Raw genomic sequence first — 17,977 nt, 5'->3', positions numbered from 1 at the left:
CCTACAAGGCTTTCATCCGCAGCTTGATGGAGTTTTTCGCTCCCCACTGGGTTGGCTCCTCTTTCTCACGTCTGACTCAGCTTGACTAAGACCTTCAAGATTATTGGAATTCTCCTGCAATGAAGCTGAATCTTTGGGCCTATCACTTCACCATTGCAGACAGGTAGGTAGGTGGTCACTCTGTCTTCTACCATCTCCTTTCTGGTCTTCCACCCTCTGCTCCTTCTGTGCTTTGTCCTCCTCCCCCCCTCCCCCCACCCCCTCCTCCCTCCGTGTTTCTGCAAGGCTCACATGGTCCAGCATCAACCCCATTCTGTTTAAACTACCTAAATCCAGGATAACTGCTCGCCTCTGCTCATTGTTTCTCTTTTTCCCACTTGTGGAATCAACTCCCACATTCTCTTCAATCTCAGTTTTCCTTCCAGGTCTTCAAGACAGCACGGAACCACCATCTCAGATCATCCCTCATCTAAAACCATGATATTATTTACCCTCGTTAACCCCCTCCGCTCCCCCACCCGCTTCCCCACCCCAATCACTCTTCGTTCCAAATTTCCAGTTTTCCCCTCCTGAGAGTTTCCTTCTGTATCCATGTTGTCCACCCCAATGCGTCCTCTCCTGTCCAAGTCTCCCTCTATATTGGCCTTCAACTCTATTGTTAGCGTTTACCCCGCCTTGCTATTGCTCCTTTCTGTGCATCTTTACTGTTCCTTTTGCATCCTATTTTTGCTTGTTACTACCTGGTCGTTCAGCGTACTAGCTCTTCCACAAGCCTCGACTATGTGCACAAAAAAAACAATCGAGGATATCAAAACGACATATCCTAGGATAATGTGTGTGTGTGTGTGTGTGTGTGTGTGTGTGTGTGTGTGTGTGTGTGTGTGTGTGTGTGTGTGTGTGTGTGTGTGTGTGTGTGTCAGTGTGTGTGTGTCAGTGTGTGTGTGTCAGTGTGTGTGTGTGTGTGTGTGTCAGTGTGTGTGTGTGTCAGTGTGTGTGTGTGTGTGTGTCAGTGTGTGTGTGTGTGTGTGTGTGTGTGTGTCTGTGTGTGTGTGTGTCTGTGTGTTGTCAAAGTGTGTGTGTCTGTGTGTTGTCAAAGTGTGTGTGTCTGTGTGTTGTCAGAGTGTGTGTCAGTCACAGCCTAACCGCATGCCTGTTCCCACTAGTCATTCTGTTTGAGCGTGTTTTTTGTTAACGGTCTCTTAACCAAGTACATTGTTCACAAACCAGAAATAAATCTATCATGAGGTTAAAAAAAAGTAAGGAAATATCCTTGTAATTCCAAGTTAGTTACTGATGGCTGGTGTTACTGGGTGCGAAGAGTGCGTCCCAATGATGCCAAATCCACAAAATGATACAGGTTCACCGACGAGCACGGTTAACGAGAATTCGATTATCATTAATATTCAGCAAAGAATCATGTCAGGAAAGGTGGGATGCTCGGGATAGAGGGGTGTGGAGAGGGAAAACTTGTGCGGCCGACCCCACAAGAAGGTGGGATTAATTGGGGCCATTATAGTAGTAGTTGTAGGGCGAAAGAGGATTTATTGATGGCTTTTGATCGTGACAGGCAAACCCAATACGTACAGAACTAGGACACAAGTCGGCATTGTGCGTGACACTTTGACATCCACCACAGTGGTTCCACTGCCATGACCCACATTGTCATGGCCACTGTGTCATTATGCACAAACAAAGATCGGCCACAATCGAAGCACTGATAAGTTACCCACAAACCTCTGCAACATGACATTACATGGAGGAGTAACTACTGAATACGGCATTCACTTATATTATAGTAGGCCACACTCGGTGGTTATTTGTCTTCTATGGGCCACTGTTTGTGATTTGAAAGTTGGATTTCATGAGCCTTTTCTCACTTCATATTTTGAACCTTAAAGGTACAGCACCTGTAAATGTATGCTGAATAGCTTGGTCCACCTGGCTTTGCAAAGCGCTAAATTGCTCATCGTGCACTATCAGGACTTCTGCATCTTGTGTTCACAGTACTCTGGCTTTCAGCAAAGTGCTGACAAGTGCCATGCATGCGGACACCTGATAATGGAGATGGTAAGCACTTCATCCCTGCTTCCACGTATTGTATCTCAATCATGAGATGTTGTCTTCTCTTGAGAGTTACCGCAGCCGCTCCGAGTCTCCTTTAGTCGTAACATGTACTCGCAGAGCCATTCCCATACACAGTGCTGGGACCAGTATGTTATTGTTTTTATTGCCATCGAATGATCATGAAGAAGTTCATACACATACCACATGCAGGACAAGGACATTACAAGATGCATTTGTGCTTTCAGATTAATTTTTTGTGCTCTCCGATAAATTATCACCCTGTCGTGCAGATTCTCCAGGCATTGGGAAGAGCCTATCATCCCGGCTGCTTCAGGTGTGTCGTGTGTAACTCGTGCCTGGACGGCGTTCCCTTTACTGTGGATGTTGATCAGAAGATATACTGCGTGAAAGACTACCACAAGTGAGTACAACGAGAAGACGTGGGCGCTCTCCCATAACGAAACGTAACAACCGTAATGCAATATTGACCATCAACCATGTTTTCATTGTCTTCTTCCATAATCCAGGGCTGACAGCATACCTCAACTCCTTTGATGCTCACTTCTCTCATTTATGGAACCACCTTTCAGAGACCTTTATTTCCTTTATTTCCCTCCAGAAATTCAAGCAGGTGTTGCACCCACCATTTCCTGTCAGCCCCATCCTTACTCACAATCTGTATTATGCTCATTAACCTTCTCTCTCTCCCCCCTTCTCTCTCTCTCTACCCCTCTCTCTCCCCCTTCCTGTTTGGTTATCACTTTGCCGGTTTTGTGCAATTTTTGCCCCAGACATGCCACCATCAATTTGACCTTGCTCTTCCATGAGCATCTTCCATTTTTCTTGGTTGAGGACCTGCACCATATTTGTGTTTATATTAAGCAAATTGGGTTTGATTTATTTTTACTTTAATACAGTTATTGAGACTCATAATGGAGTGAACCATTTGCGAATGGTTCGGTGGATGTGCGGAGTATCGTTGAGAGAGAGGAAGACAAATGATGAATTGCGAAAGATGATGGGAATAGAGCCTGTGATGGATGCTGTGAAGAGGAACAGGTTGAGATGGTTTGGTCATTTGTTGAGGAAGGATGAAAGTGACTGGTTGAGAAGAGTGATGGAAATGAATGTAGAAGGAAGTAGAGAACGGGGAAGACCGAGAAAGACTTGGCTAAAGATGGTGGAAGAAGAAATGCGGGCAAGGGGGTTAACAAGGAGAGATGCAGAAAATAAGGCAAAATGGAGAAGATTGTCATGGGGTTGTCAATGTCATTGTCAATGTCATTGACAATGTCAATTGTCAATTGTCATTGTCAACAACAACATCAGGCATTTTAAGGCCATTTTCCCTGCGAGAGCGGGGGTTAGCCTTGCAGTCCCCATGACAATCTTCTCAATTTTGCCCTATTTTCTGCATCTCCCCTTGTTAACCCCCTTGCCAGCATTTATTCTTCCACCATCTTTAGCCAAGTCTTTCTCGGTCTTCCCCATCCTCTACTTCCTTCTACATTCATTTCCATCACTCTTCTCAACCAGTCACTTTCATCCTTCCTCAACACATGACCAAACCATCTCAACCTGTTACTCTTCACAGTATCCATCACAAGCTCAATTCCCATCATCTTTCGCAATTCATCATTTGTCTTCCTCTCTCTCAACGATACTCCACACATCTATCGAACCATTCGCATTTCCACCCTTTCCAGCCTTCGTTGCTGCTCCACGTTCATTACCCATGTCTCGCTCCCATAAATCATAACACTTCTCACACATGCAGCATACACCTTTCCCTTTCCCTTCATCTTCAACGACACTCCCCTCCTCGTCAGCACGCCACTCAGTTTCGGAAACTTCTTCCATGCACATCTCTCTCCAGCAACCGTTGCCGAGTCTGATCCACCTTCTCCATTCAGCATGTCTCCTAGGTAGCAAAATGTTTTCACACCTTCCCGCTTCATGCCGTCTCCAAGATCCAACTCAACATTTCCTTCATCTGTAGCTCCCTCTGTGCACACATTTCACTTGAATGTAGCTGCCACACTGGTTAATGACCCTCTCAAACCACTACATTTTTGATGAACCCAGTCAGCGCACATTATACATTGAATGGAGTTCACTCCGACACCCTTTCTGCACACAGCACACGGCCACTTCCCAGTTCTTTCCACCTCACCACATGCTTTACCACTTGCCAACACTTTCATCTTTCCGATATTCACCTTCAGACCTTTTGTCTCCATACATTCCTTCCACTTGTTCATCTTCTCCTTCAGTCCACAGGGGCGCCGCCAGGGATTTTGGGCCCCATGAAAAGATATCACAATGGGCCCCTATGAAGCATGTGCGCACATTTTTACCTAATGTTCTCATAATTTTTAGGGCCCCTGTCAGTGCAGGACCCTTGGAATCATCCTAACTTTTCCCCCTCTTACGGCGCCCCTGTCAGTCCATCCATACTTTCTGCAATCAACACCAGATCATCTGCACACAACAACTCCCACGGTAAACCCTCCTTTGCGTTCCGAGCCAGCACCTCCATCACAGCTACAAATAGTAGTGGACTTAGTACCGACCCCTGATGCACTCCTACCTTCACCTCAAACTCACCACTGTTCCCGTCCTTCGTCCTTACAGCTGTGCGCGCTCTTTTGTACATTGCCATCACTACTCTGATCAACCATTCCTCCACTTCTAACTTCCTCAATGCCCATGTCACTACTTCACGTGGAACCCTATCAAATGCTTTCTCCAGATCAACAAACCCATGAAACAACTTCTTCCTCTTCTCCATGTACTTCTGCTGCAACTGCCTTACAATAAAAAGTGCATCTGTCGTTCCTCTTTCTGGAATAAATCCAAACTGCATTTCGTCGATCTTCACTTTCTTTCTTATCCTCCTCTCCAACACCCTTTCCAATACCTTCATTCCATGCTCCAATAACTTTATCGCTCGATACGAGCCACAGTCCAGAGGGTCACCGTTCCCCTTGTATAGAGGAACGAGGGTACTCAGTTCCCAAGCCACTGGAATGCGGCCTTCTTTCACCACCAGATTACAGATCTCTGTCATTCTCTTCACTCCCCAACTTCCTTTGACTGATGATACCTCATAATGATTTGTATTTAATTTTATCACATCTCCAATCTCCCTGCCTCTTCACTTTCAGTCCTCCGACCCTCGCTTTCTTCCGGTAACCCTTTCCTGGTTAAACTCCCAAAATCGAGACTCCTAGTGTGCCTTGACTCTTTTGTTCCTTGTTTCTCCTGGATGTGTAACTGCCTTCCAGAGGCTGCCCAATCCTACTCTTACCTCCAAGACTTCATGCAGGTGATGAATCATCACCTTAAGTCATCCCCCATTCGTACCCACAACTTTTGTTACCCTTGTTAACCGTCATTTACCCAACTCTCTTACTTAGATTGCTGTGTTTCCTACCTTCTTTCCTCTTTCCCTTTTTTCCTGTTCATCCATTAACTGCAATGAGTGAGCAAGCTATTTCCAGGACCCTGAACAAATGACAAATTCCTGCTTTAACCAACAGGGGGCACTGCATTAGCACCACAGCTACACCTCCAACAAAGGACGCTACTCGCAGCCATGTGCTGCATTGAGAAGAAGACGAAGCTCCGCTACCCTAATATTGGTTCATACCCCCATCACCTTGCTCTTCCATGAGCTTACCTCGTGTTTATACGTTGCCCCCACCTCTCAGGGACACTGCTTATCACGCATGCGATCAAAACTCTTCTCCTTTGTCATCGTGTCGACACGTACCCCACGAGCCGGGGAATAGCTCACGAAAGTTTGTTGACCTTGTATACCCTCGAGTCTCTTCACGCAGGTGCAAACGAGCGAGCGGATGTAGTCCACTCCGTCCGTGCTGCAAAGATCCTACCCGCATGGCACGTACGGTCGATTAATCTGTGGTTTACTGGGACATCTTTCTCCCCGAGAGCTGAGGAGTTACGCTACCTTTTTGCTGGAGATTGATTACTCGGCTCTTGGGGAGCCGGTTTTGCGTCGACACGTAGGTCATTTCCCAGCTCTTGGAGAGAGAGAGAGAGAGAGAGGGAGGGAGGGAGAGGGAGAGGGAGAGAGAGAGGGAGAGAGAGAGAGAGAGGAGAGGAGAGGAGAGGAGAAGAGAAACAGAGACACACAGAGACACACCTTTCAGATGTGACAGATGAAGGAATCATTCAGTACTTTTTCCTTTCCTTTTTGATGGACTTGACATTTAAAATACATATTTGTGGTGAAACATTGTCCATCGTTTATAATAATATTAGAAAAAGAGAGGCTGGTATATAGCTGCAGCAAAATATCATGATCTCATTGCTACTTAAAACGAAACTAACCTATTCCGGGTTCTGGCTCATTGCAGGACGAAGGCCTCCTCTGAATTTGTGTGAGTAGTCGTAGGAATCAAACTCACACCAGTGGGTGGAGAAAGAAACAAGTCTTTACCCACTCGACCAAAGAGCTAGTCATCTAGCTGCTGCTGCGACTGCATGCTTATTTTGAATGATATTGCTTTGCTGCCAACATTGACTCAAATGAGAAGACGCACACCCAAGAGGGATATTCGCATCGGATCAAAAGCATAGAATACATAGTGCGGGCCTAAATGTAATTTGTGACCATCACACATGCTAATCTTGTTAAAAGCACAATTCTTGTTTTTTTGTTATTGGAAAATATGATACATAAATACTGTAAAACAAATGTATTCAAATTTTTAATGTGCCAGGAGTATAAATTACAGAAAGACCCAATCATGATGTCATTTTCAGTCCAGATCTTAGAATGTTGGTTCAAGGGCCATCTCGTTAGTTTGCTTTCTTTAGTTAGTTACATCAAAACCACCCATATTGATTCAGGGGCTGAGGGGGTTCTGTGTGCAAAAAAGGGTCCCGAGGTTACCCACCTAATTTGGTGAGAGGACCATGTGGGACATCATATTAGCGAGGGTAGACTGTCTGAAACACGGCAATAAGTGAGAAATTCATGGTTTTGTGTAAAATCCGAAAAGTCAAAAAGGCCCTGAAAATTAGGGGTCGGGAAAATTAATTATGACCTGGAGCCACAGATAATCAGCATAACATAGCAAGTTGTACCTCAAAATGAAGCTTGTAATGTCGGCTACAAGATGCAATATGAATGAATCTGATTGGTCGATTATTGAGGTCACCAGAGGTCAAACTATGACATCAGGAGGGGGGGTGCCCAAAATTCTCGACCTTGAGAACTAATCACCCGGTTTGGAAAAGTTATAATTCAGATAAAAACGTTTTATTAATCATTTTGAGAAGGGCATATATCAGCAAAGTACAAAAAAAAAAGAAAAAAAAGAATTTCAGTAAAATCTTACAAATTGACCATTTGGTGGCTGTTTGAAATTTGGACAAAAATTTCAAATATGCAAAAATGACGACACTTGCACATAAAGACTTAAACATCTTAAAACATGTAAAGTGGGGTTGCAGATATGGCCTAAACCAAACCAATACACTATTTAAGGCATATTAAAACATCAACATGTGAAGAGGTTTGCAGATTTGCTGTGATATGTGACTTTGCAGTCACTTGTAGCACTCAGTTATAGGTCAGCTGAATGAAATCATGTTTTTTTTGCATTTCAAAACTGTTGAACACTCCGAGACTGGGTAGTTGGTAAAAATATCGTTCTCACCTTATCAGTTCAGTTTTTAATTAGAATTTGTGTTATAAACTACTGACAAGGCCTTCCAATTCCATTCTCAGTCCAGACATAGAAGCATTATGTAGGGTACGTCTTACAATTATTAGTCCATCTTATACAAAAGGAGGATTTTTGCACTTTTGATAAATCTGGCAACTGCAGTATGAACAACATGGGTCATTGCTTTGTCGGCAAGGACAGCGCTTTGTTGCACAGGACGCACATTTGCAGGTAGTGGGGAAATCGTCAGGAAGGATCTTTTGATTCTTGCATGGTTTCATAAGAACGTCTTCATAATAGAAACCAAAGTTCCTTGCATCAAGTTGACGACAATTCAGACAATGAAGTTGAGGGAAGGTTCCATAGAAAGCCCTGAGAATGTATCCCCTTGTTGCTCGACTTGTTGGAGGTAAATTGATGATGGTCTTTTTGCTGTGGTGGTCGAGATTATATCGTAGATCGTCCATGGTTTTGAATGACGCTCCTGGTTTGTAGACCTGAACCAGATGCTCTTCCACCACGCCAAAGTCAATGTTGTCTGGGTCATTCCCAAAATCTTTCAGGTATTTTGCTGGATTTACTTTCAGGCCAGCTGGTTTGGTTCCGAACTTGCTCGTGCTATCACAACCAGTCAGTTGATGAACTGCTGGGAGAATTTTACACAGATTTGCTCCTAGTCTGTTGCCAAGTGTGTGGACCGGGATGTACCTAGTAGTGTCACCTACTCCAGCTCTCATCCAAATTTCCTGTAATCCATGTGATTTTAGAATTCTCCAGAAGTGTAATACAAGCACAAGGATGTCAGTGTCATTTGAAAGGACAACTAGTCTGGTTGCTCCAGAACCTACAGCATGCATAGCATGTGGAAGAAGTCTAACATCAGCCTCCTCTATGTCAATGTCCAAATCGGGCAATGGAACTGGAGCATTGGTGTTGAAACTACCCATGCAGGGCTCAATAACTGTCTCGCCTTCAATACCTGTTCCACTGACTATAATATCTCCACCAGCCTCGATGTTCTTCAGGATAAATTGTTTTAGAAGCTTCTGTACCTCTACTTTATTATCTGCCCAGATCTGCCCATGCCCAGAAAGCATCCATACAAACAGGTAACTTTGTCTCTTCACTCAGATGACATATCAATTGGAGCACAACAGCATCTCCTGACTCTTTCACTGTCTTTAACAGATCCTTGCACGTAAGTATCAAATATGTAGTCAATCCGCTCAGCATTTGGACCCATACGTTGTACCATCTCAACAAATTTGCTGCACAGGTCAGCAAATGTTCCTGCAGAAGGTAGCTTCATCCGTGACATCAACCAAGGAGGCTGTCTTGCCTCCCTCCCTCCCACTAATTGAGGCAAATGACTCGTTTTCCCCATCATTCAAGCTTTTCTCAAGTTAATGGCAGAGGTCACTCTTGGTGGGCTTTTTCATCAGATCAGCGTCATCAAACAGGTAAGAAGAATCTACCAGGTCATACTGCAGGAGATGGTGTATATCATAGTTGCGCACTCGAGCTATGTCAAATATTTTCTGTGCTTCTGCAAGCTCCTTTTTCTGATCTTTGGTTTTTGTTTCAATGGACTTTTTCCCAGATTTCAGGTTTTTGAATGTCTGCAAGTTAGTCCTATGGATTGTATCAAAAAGGGACTTCTCCTTACTGACAAACCGTTCCTCGTGGAATGTTACATACTGCCTGACAATGTTCTTCAATGCCTAGAAGGCTCTTTCGGATATTGTCTGTTACAGTCTATTGAGTCAAGATATTGTGGAGCTTATTTTCTGTACCAAGTGGAACATGGGCTGGGTGCTCTTTTGTCATTGTGTAGGTGATGATGTCCCTGACGTTAGCCTCTGATGTGTTTGTGGCAGACTGAGTAAACTCGTGGTTGACCACCAATTCGGTACTAGGTGTTTCCAGTGCACTGATTTCTCTGTAGAGATTGACCACGGCCAACATTTCATGGTGAATAATTTCCCACTGTGCAACGAAATTCTTCTTCTTTGTACTTCCGATTATCCCTGATGTACTCTTCTGTGATCTGTTTATGGTTTGTTCCAAACATGTCAGCACCCACCGCATTGAATCGTCCTGGGGTGCACTTCACAACAAACATTCCGTCAGCCAGGTCTAATATATGGCTTAAACCCTTTAAAATTCATTTTTTTCTCTAGTCTAAAACATTACATATTATTTTAAACGACTTTTTAAAAACTGGATAGGAACTTCTGTTTTCTGTGTCATCGATGCCATTTTTTGCATATTTCAGATTTTTGTCCAAATTTCAAACAGCCACCAAAGGGTCAATTTGTAAGATTTTACTGATATTCTTTTTTTTTTAACTTTGCTGATAAGTGCCCTTCTCAAAATGATTAATAAAACGTTTTTATCTGATTTCTAACTTTTCCAAACCGGGTCATTAGTTCTCAAGGTCGTGAATTTTGGGCACCCTCTCCCCCCCCCCCCCCCCTCCTGACGTCATAGTTTGACCTCTGGTGACCTCAATAATCGACCAATCAGATTCATTCATATTGCATCTTGTAGCCGACATTACAAGCTACATTTTGAGGTACAACTTGCTATGTTATGCTGATTATCTGTGGCTCCAGGTCATAATTAATTTTCCCGACCCCTAATTTTCAGGGCCTTTTTGACTTTTCGGATTTTACACAAAACCATGAATTTCTCACTTATTGCCGTGTTTCAGACAGTCTACCATCGCTAGTATGATGTCCCACATGGTCCTCTCACCAAATTAGGTGAGTAACCTAGGGGCCCTTTTTTGCACACAGAACCCCCTCAGCCACAGGACTATATATGCCTGGTAATACATTACAGATACTTGTTCTGATCTACAATTTCGGGAGAGCCCTCAATCTGTCACAAATTACACGTAACCTGATCGTGTTTCCAAAGCCACAGACCAAAAATTTATTTATTTTCGTTTTCCAATTATTTTGTTCTATGTAATTTGCCACTCTCTGGTACTTATATGGTTTGAAGTGTCTGCTTTTTGTTGCACAGGTTTGTAAGTAATTGGTTTGACCTGCGTCATTATCCTCATCAGAAATTGGACTCGGGTTTTAAATTGGCCAGCTGCCTTTTTACCGACACACCATGGAAGTTGTCCAGGGACTTTCTGGTTTTCCAAGGCTGAACATCTAAAATCCTGAGTATTATTTTCTGATAGATTTGATCCCATTGCCTTTGGGATTCTACACAAGGCCACTGTACCCCATGTTCTGAGCTCTTTGTTTGATTTGTACAATGTGTATTTGCAGGACATACGCTCCCCGCTGTGCTGCGTGTCACCAACCCATCCTTCCTGCAGAGGTATAGCAAAGCATTTTGCTCGTACTTTTCTTAACGAAGAGTTTTTCTCACCAGATTAATGTAGAATCAGCTCCATGTTGTGCAGGCCAAAATCCAAGCTGATGTGTCCCAAAGGATGAAATACCTCCCTTTGCTATTTTCTTTGTTAATTTGATCTATATTGTATTCTCTTCCTCTTGGTAGTGTATGTGAGGTGCTTTGTGGTGATTAGTTAGTAGAAATAACTATTAATTGGTGATGTAAGAGGCTGTGGTAACTTGTTCTTTGGGGAAAGGTAGTCCATACCGTGCAAGACGTTTCCTATTGTTTTTGGTTTTCTATTTCCTTCCTGGCAGGGCTCGGAGGAGACGATCCGTGTGGTGTCCATGGATAAGGACTTCCACGTTGAGTGCTATCACTGTGAGGTAACAAATACCACCTGTGGTCTTGCACACCCTTTTGTACTTCTTTGTTTACAGCAAATGTCATATAGTCACCACCAAATCAGAACTATGGCTTTGCATCTGTCACTCGAAAATTACATTATTCAGAGATAATTTATTTGTCTTTATTCTCGGCCATCTGCATTATCTAGAGAGAATAAGAAATGAATTGCGGATAAACTTTTGCGGACGTTGCAATCTGTTGAGCTGTATTGCACTATCTGCTCTTTGTATTTCCCCTTTACACTTGTCATGTGTCATATTTTTCTTGTTACCTCCGCCACCAAAGGTGGATGGAAGTTATGTTTTCACCCATGTCTGTCTGTTTGTCCGTTTGTTTGTGAACAAAATATCTCAAAAAGTTGTCGACGGATTCGGACGAAATTTGGCAGAGAGGTAGCGTATGTGACAAGGACGACATGATTAGATGTTGGTGAATATCCGGATTCGGATCCGGCTACTGGAATATTTTAAGTGATTCTTCACCATTGGGAGATAGGGCCAAAAACGATACATAGCAGTGTATCTCAAAAAGTTGTGGATGGATTTGGACGAAACTTGTTGGACCGGTTGCGTGTCTGGCAAGGAAGAATCGATTACATTTCGGTGAGGATCCGGATCTGACTCGTGGAATTTTTCAAGTGATTCTTTACCATTGAGTGATATGGCCAACCAGGCGGAGGTATGCTGTCTACTGAGTGCCGTTCTAGTTTTCCGTTGTTTTTGTTGTTGTTTGTGTACTTTTTATTTTGACTTGGGTGTTGTGTTGTATTAAACAGGATATCACTCTTACTTTTTCATTCCAGCGGTGGTACATGCACATTCGTTGCTGAGGATAGTACAAGGCCAATTAGTGTTCCTCTCACACTGAACTTCCTTGTAGGTTTTTAAAGTTGTATTTCCTTTTTACCCCTAACTGTATGTGTTAAAGCATACAATTTGGGGTAAAATGATTTGTTTTTATTTTGTTAATAAAAGCATCAAAGCAACCATTCTGATTTAAAATCGAAATCTGAAAAAGCCGAGTCAATTATTTGCTGATCGTGGTTATCCCAAACCACTGTGGCGAAACACTACTTTGGATCGTGCCCATAACACCGACAGGCAGACAGCTTTACAACGTTCCGAGCCAAAAGCCAAGGAAAGAATTGCACTTTCATTAACTCGTCCTCCAATTCACCTCCCAGTCAAGAATATTATTCTTTGGAGAAACTTCAAAATGTTAAAGAATATTCCTGAAACTACCTCAGTTTTTCCTCCACCTCCACTCCATTACATTTAAATGGGACAAAAGTTTGTGGAATTCCCTTGTAAAGGACTTTACCCTCTCTGCTTTAACCAGGGTCCTTTAACTGCTCACAAAAATGTTGCAACAGCCGTCCATTTATCACATTGGTTCCCAAACATTTTTGTCCACGACCCAAAATTTGAACATTCTCCTCACAACCCAAATGGTACCAGTACCTACTTGGTGCTAGTACCTACGATAAAAATTGTTGGACAAAATGCTTTCAATGTGAAAACCTCCCCTCAAAAACCGGGATTTTGAGAGGGTGAGGGGTGTGAGGGGGGGGGGGGCGGATGGTGTTGAAGGGAAGGCTTTCAGGTTCGGGCTGTGACCCTGGGTTTGGGAACCCCTGATATATAAGAACAAACATATCAATTTTAAAACACAATAGCTCCATTAACAATCCTGACTACTTTGATTGTACTTCTCTAACGTTATGTACTGTATCAAATTCACTCTGTGTAATACAATTTACATCAGAGAGACAACGAAAACTCTGTTAGTTCGTTTCTGTAAACACTTACTACATGGAAAGGAAAAGTAGCAGGACGGGCCTGCTGGACAGACCCGTTGGATGGACCAGTCGAAGCCTGTTCAACGGACCCGGCAGACGGAGCCTGTAGTACAGACCCGTCGGACAGAGCCTGTAGGACGGAGCCGTAGGATGGACGAGATGTATGCATCGGACGGAGCCCGTGAGGACGTACGCGTCAGATGGAACCCAGAATAACCCATCTTACCTTGTATGTCGGAGCCTGTGGCTCTGCCAATTATTCTTTCCAGGCAATCTGTCCAACATGTCATGCTAGGAGATTCCACACACAGATGGACGCATTAAAGTACAAATAACAGAACTTTCTTTTTAAACCGGGTGCACTAACACCCATTAATGAACGTTTTCCAATGAACCAATTCTCCCATTTAAGGAATTAATTTAAGTAAATCCTTTTGCCCATTGTAATTATGGTCACCTGACTTCCAGCTATTGAAGATCACAATGTGTAGTAGGAGTGTGTGGGAGGTGTTTGGATTCTTGTGCAATGATCGATGTACGATCGATGAGGTTTATGTTTGAAGTATAATGCATTTTGTCAACCTTGTTCTGTCTTATGTTCAACATAAAAGGGGCACTGGACTTCTTTGAATACACTATAGTACTTGTATGATTAAATAATGAACATGTCCATCTCCTTTCAGAACTTTTCAAATTGTCTTTTCTCTAGGACTGCAGGCTCCAGCTGGGTGACACTGATGGGCAGCGTTGTTACCCCCTCGACGGATGCCTTTTGTGCCATGATTGCCACCTTAAGCATCTGCAGCACACTGCACTACGCTGAGTACTGAAGACAGGGCTAGACGAATGACATTGTACATGAAACGTAGCCACTCTCTCCATTGAGCTGCCCTCAGTCTCTACCAGAAATGATATAAATCACCACCATTCTGAAAATGCCTTGTATTTTGAGGGTTAAATTGATTTTCCCTGGTGTTCGAACAGGCACTTTTCCCTCTGTTAATCTCCTCACCTTGATGAAAAACAACTTACCGAGCAGCATTTGAGTCGTGCCTTTGACTTTACACCAGAGGCCTTCATTGTGAGGTGATCATAAGTGGAGGCAAAAACAAAAGTTGATTGCGTTCATGTTGTAAAATCTTCTGTAGTTTATCTTCTGTGATCATTCCACTGGAGCTGATTGCATCACGATTGTGGAGTCTTGGCTTGCTTACCACTCTGAATTACTTTTGTGACCAGAAAGGGATTTTAACCCCATGACCTGCTCACATTTGTTCTGCAGTCAGACCAAGCAGCAGTCTAATCACTGTTAGCCCACATGTCATACACACACGCACGCACACATATCACGATTCACTAGTGGTCCCTTGGTTAGCGTGCTAATGATTCAGCTCGCTGTCAAAAAGTTTTTCCCTCTGAAAGTTATCAGAGGCAAAAACATGGCATTCCTTGTATTCACACAAGGAAACCCTCGCCGTTTGAAAGATGCACGATATTAGCTGTAAACTGGACATAATAGGATTGGTATCTGTTCATTGGCAAGGGGAAAACTTTTTGACCCCCACTCCCCACCACTCTCCTTGTCATACACTGTTGTACTCAACATTCCAGGTTTTGGCTGAATGTCAAGTAGCGGATTCATTACGCTCGAAAAAGTCACAGAAAGTTTGTTTCCTCTCCTGTGGTCATCGATCCACAAAGGGAATGTTTACAGAATTGGTTTAGGATGGCCTAGTGAGATTTAAAGAAAAATCCTACCGACTGTTGTCATTTAATGGCAGGATTTTATTTTGTTTATTTTCATTTAACAACCTTGTTATTCCTTGGACGAACCTAATTGATGTTTGGCATGCATTCCGTGTGTTATGTAATTGATGGAACTTAGAAAAGCCCAATACTTGAAACAAAGTAAGTGTTCCATATGTTATAATTGTTCTCGCATTGTAGAAGCCCCAGATGCTTTTATTTTTGTACAGTTTTATTTAAGCCTTTGGGTGGTTGTAATGCACGTCCTATTTGTTTGGTCGTTTCTACAGTTTTTTTAAAAATAGGATGAAGGTTAGGCGTTGACGAATCCGTCCTTTTAGGGTCCCCCCTCTCGTTCTAACCGCTTACGTTTCATCAACACACTTGTAATGTTCCATTTTTTAATCGAGTGGGTGCGAGACGTTATCCGACGCGTCCCTGAGCTGGAAATATTCCGACTTGTTAAAATGGATCCACAGTCGTCGATAGACAGGTTTATAATATCCATTGAGCTTGTCCCTGCCCGATACCGTTTTTACATTTGGCCCAGGTGGGCTCTGGCTCAAGTTTTGTGTCCTGGCCTGACTTTGGCCTGAGTTCCCTTTTTATTATTATAATTATTATTGTTATTATTATTATTATTTAATTACGATGACCACATGTGTTAACTGCCTCCTGGAGAAGAATAAGAAAGTCGTCACCTTACATTTAGGCCACAATAGCTAATTAGTTAGCACCTTCGCTGTACGGTAACTTTAGATGAGGAATAATTTCCACCTCAAATGTAAAAGAAGGATAAATTGGACGATCTGTTCGTGAAAGACAAGAACATCACAACAATGCCGTTTGTGCCTTAGTCCAACTTCCATTGAATGACCTTTAACCTTTTGTCTGGGCCATTTTGTCAAGGAATTTCTCTATCCTGCCAATGTAGCTCAGGTGAGATGATATTGATGATTGATGGGCATGCTTTTTTTCTGAGTTGGTCTGTCGTATGGAAAGCAGCACTAGGTTAACTTTGGCACCGTCTTCACTTCTTCTGCAGCAGCGCACTCGACATAGAATGTATTTTTTTTGTATGCATTTACAATAACAGATTGAAAATGTCTTTTGGCGAAAAAAATAAATGGAAAGCATTTTGCTTTCGTGCTTTTCTTATTTTGCCATGCCTTAAGGTTTGACGTAAAAACCTGAAATTTGTTTGTTTATTCCCCAACCCCACCCTGTCCCTGAAATCTGTACTTTGCCAAAGTGTAAAAGCTCTTATTGTCAATTAAATAACTTTGGCCGAGGCCTGTTTTCTCCATGAGATGCATTCACCCTTTTAAAAACTACACTATCAGTTTGCCCATTCTTTTGTGTTGAGATGAAAAACACTTGTACGGAGGAAAAGCGTACACAGTGGAACGTATGAAAAGTATCTTGAAAATTGTAGATTTTGAAATGAGACTATCGACAGTCATGTCATGTTTTTTTGGATGTAAAGTCTGTCTTGATTCACATGCTTTTGTTGAAGATGCACACTTTCCATGAAAGGTGACTCAAAATAATTAATTATCAAACAACAAAACATGTGACACCAGAATTTTTCAGTTTTTTTCAGCAAAGCCATCTTGAAACCCTGGAGGGCAGAATGAGATTGAACAAACTGAGGAAGTTTGTTTCACAGGCGAGAAAAAAAGAGGAACAAACGGTTTGTGTACCAGGAGTGAGAGGATGTGCATGATAACTGCAGACAAGATGAGATAATTCTGTGCATACGGAAGAGCAGGCTTTTGTGGAAGAATTTTCATGGTAGTATTAATATCAGGTAAGGCAAAGATGGAAAACTAGTCTTGAAGTGAGAGGGCAGCTTGCAGTTCCTGTCAGTCAGCCTGAGTGAGCTGCCAGGCTCTGCGACTCTCACAATAGTCAGAGAGATGTTGACTCATAAGCACATGCATGATCAGATTAACTATTTGGATCAGTGGAAGAATAGGAGATGCTAGCGGTAAAATTGGCTATTACAGAGTCCAGAAAGGAGGGTTTGCCATTGGCAGAAATCCATGTCGGAAGGTTCACAGATCGAGTCAGTGCCATGATGTCACAGAAGTCTTTTACTGAAGTGCCATGGCTGGTGAGAGAGGTACCAACACTCAGCCAATTTGTATGGTGACAATTGAAATTACCACAGATGAGGAGGAGAGAGTTGAGATGAGTGGTGAAAAGTTTGTCCACGTTGTCTGACATGTAGATGGAGTTGTCACGCTTTGGAGGACTGTACAGCATACAGACGAACAAGAGGTGGAAGCGGAGGGGAAGTCACAGCCAAAGGTACTCCTGGGTGTTGGGAGGTGTAGGATCATTACACAACAACAACAACAACAACAGGCATTTTAAGGCCATTTTCCCTGCAAGAGCGGGGGTTAGCCTTGCGGTCCCCATGACAATGTTCTCCATTTTGCCCTATTTTCTGCATCTCCCCTTGTTAACGCCCTTGCCCGCATTTCATCTTCGACCATCTTTAGCCAAGTCTTTCTCGGTCTTCACCGTCCTCTACTTCCTTCTACATTCATTTCCATCACTCTTTTCAACCAGTCACTTTCATCCTTCCTCAACACATGACCAAACCATCTCAAGCTGTTTCTCTTCACAGCATCCATCACAGGCTCTATTCCCATCATCTTTTGCAATTCATCATTTGTCTTCCTCTCTCTCAACGATACTCCACACATCCACTGAACCATTCGCATTTCCACCCTTTCCAGCCTTCGTTGCTGCTCTACATTCATTACCCATGTCTCACTCCCATAAATCAAAACACTTCTCACACATGCAGCATACACCTTTCCCTTCAGCTTCAATGACACTCCCCTCCTCGTCAGCACGCCACTCAGTTCTCGAAACTTCTTCCATGCACATCTCA

General features: G+C 43.0%; 1 protein-coding gene across 1 annotated transcript in view; it reads left to right on the top strand.

Annotated features, from left to right (window-relative positions):
* LOC137433979 (Wilms tumor protein 1-interacting protein) overlaps positions 1–14,530 on the top strand; it is an 88,962-nt gene extending 74,432 nt beyond the window's left edge. The window contains exons 7-11 of the mRNA XM_068126526.2: positions 2,005–2,067; positions 2,355–2,485; positions 11,051–11,102; positions 11,438–11,506; positions 14,036–14,530. Coding sequence (XP_067982627.2) covers positions 2,005–2,067; positions 2,355–2,485; positions 11,051–11,102; positions 11,438–11,506; positions 14,036–14,149 — 429 coding nt within the window. The 3' untranslated portion in view covers positions 14,150–14,530. The remainder of the gene's footprint in view (positions 1–2,004; positions 2,068–2,354; positions 2,486–11,050; positions 11,103–11,437; positions 11,507–14,035) is intronic.
* The last annotated feature ends 3,447 nt before the right edge of the window (positions 14,531–17,977 follow it).

This window comes from Myxine glutinosa, chromosome 10 (genome assembly GCF_964187855.1).
Source record: "Myxine glutinosa chromosome 10, kmMyxGlut1.1, whole genome shotgun sequence".
NCBI classification, from domain to species: Eukaryota; Metazoa; Chordata; class Myxini; order Myxiniformes; family Myxinidae; genus Myxine; species Myxine glutinosa.
The sequence above is the reverse complement of the archived record's forward strand: the minus strand, read 5'-3'. Positions and strand labels throughout refer to the sequence as shown.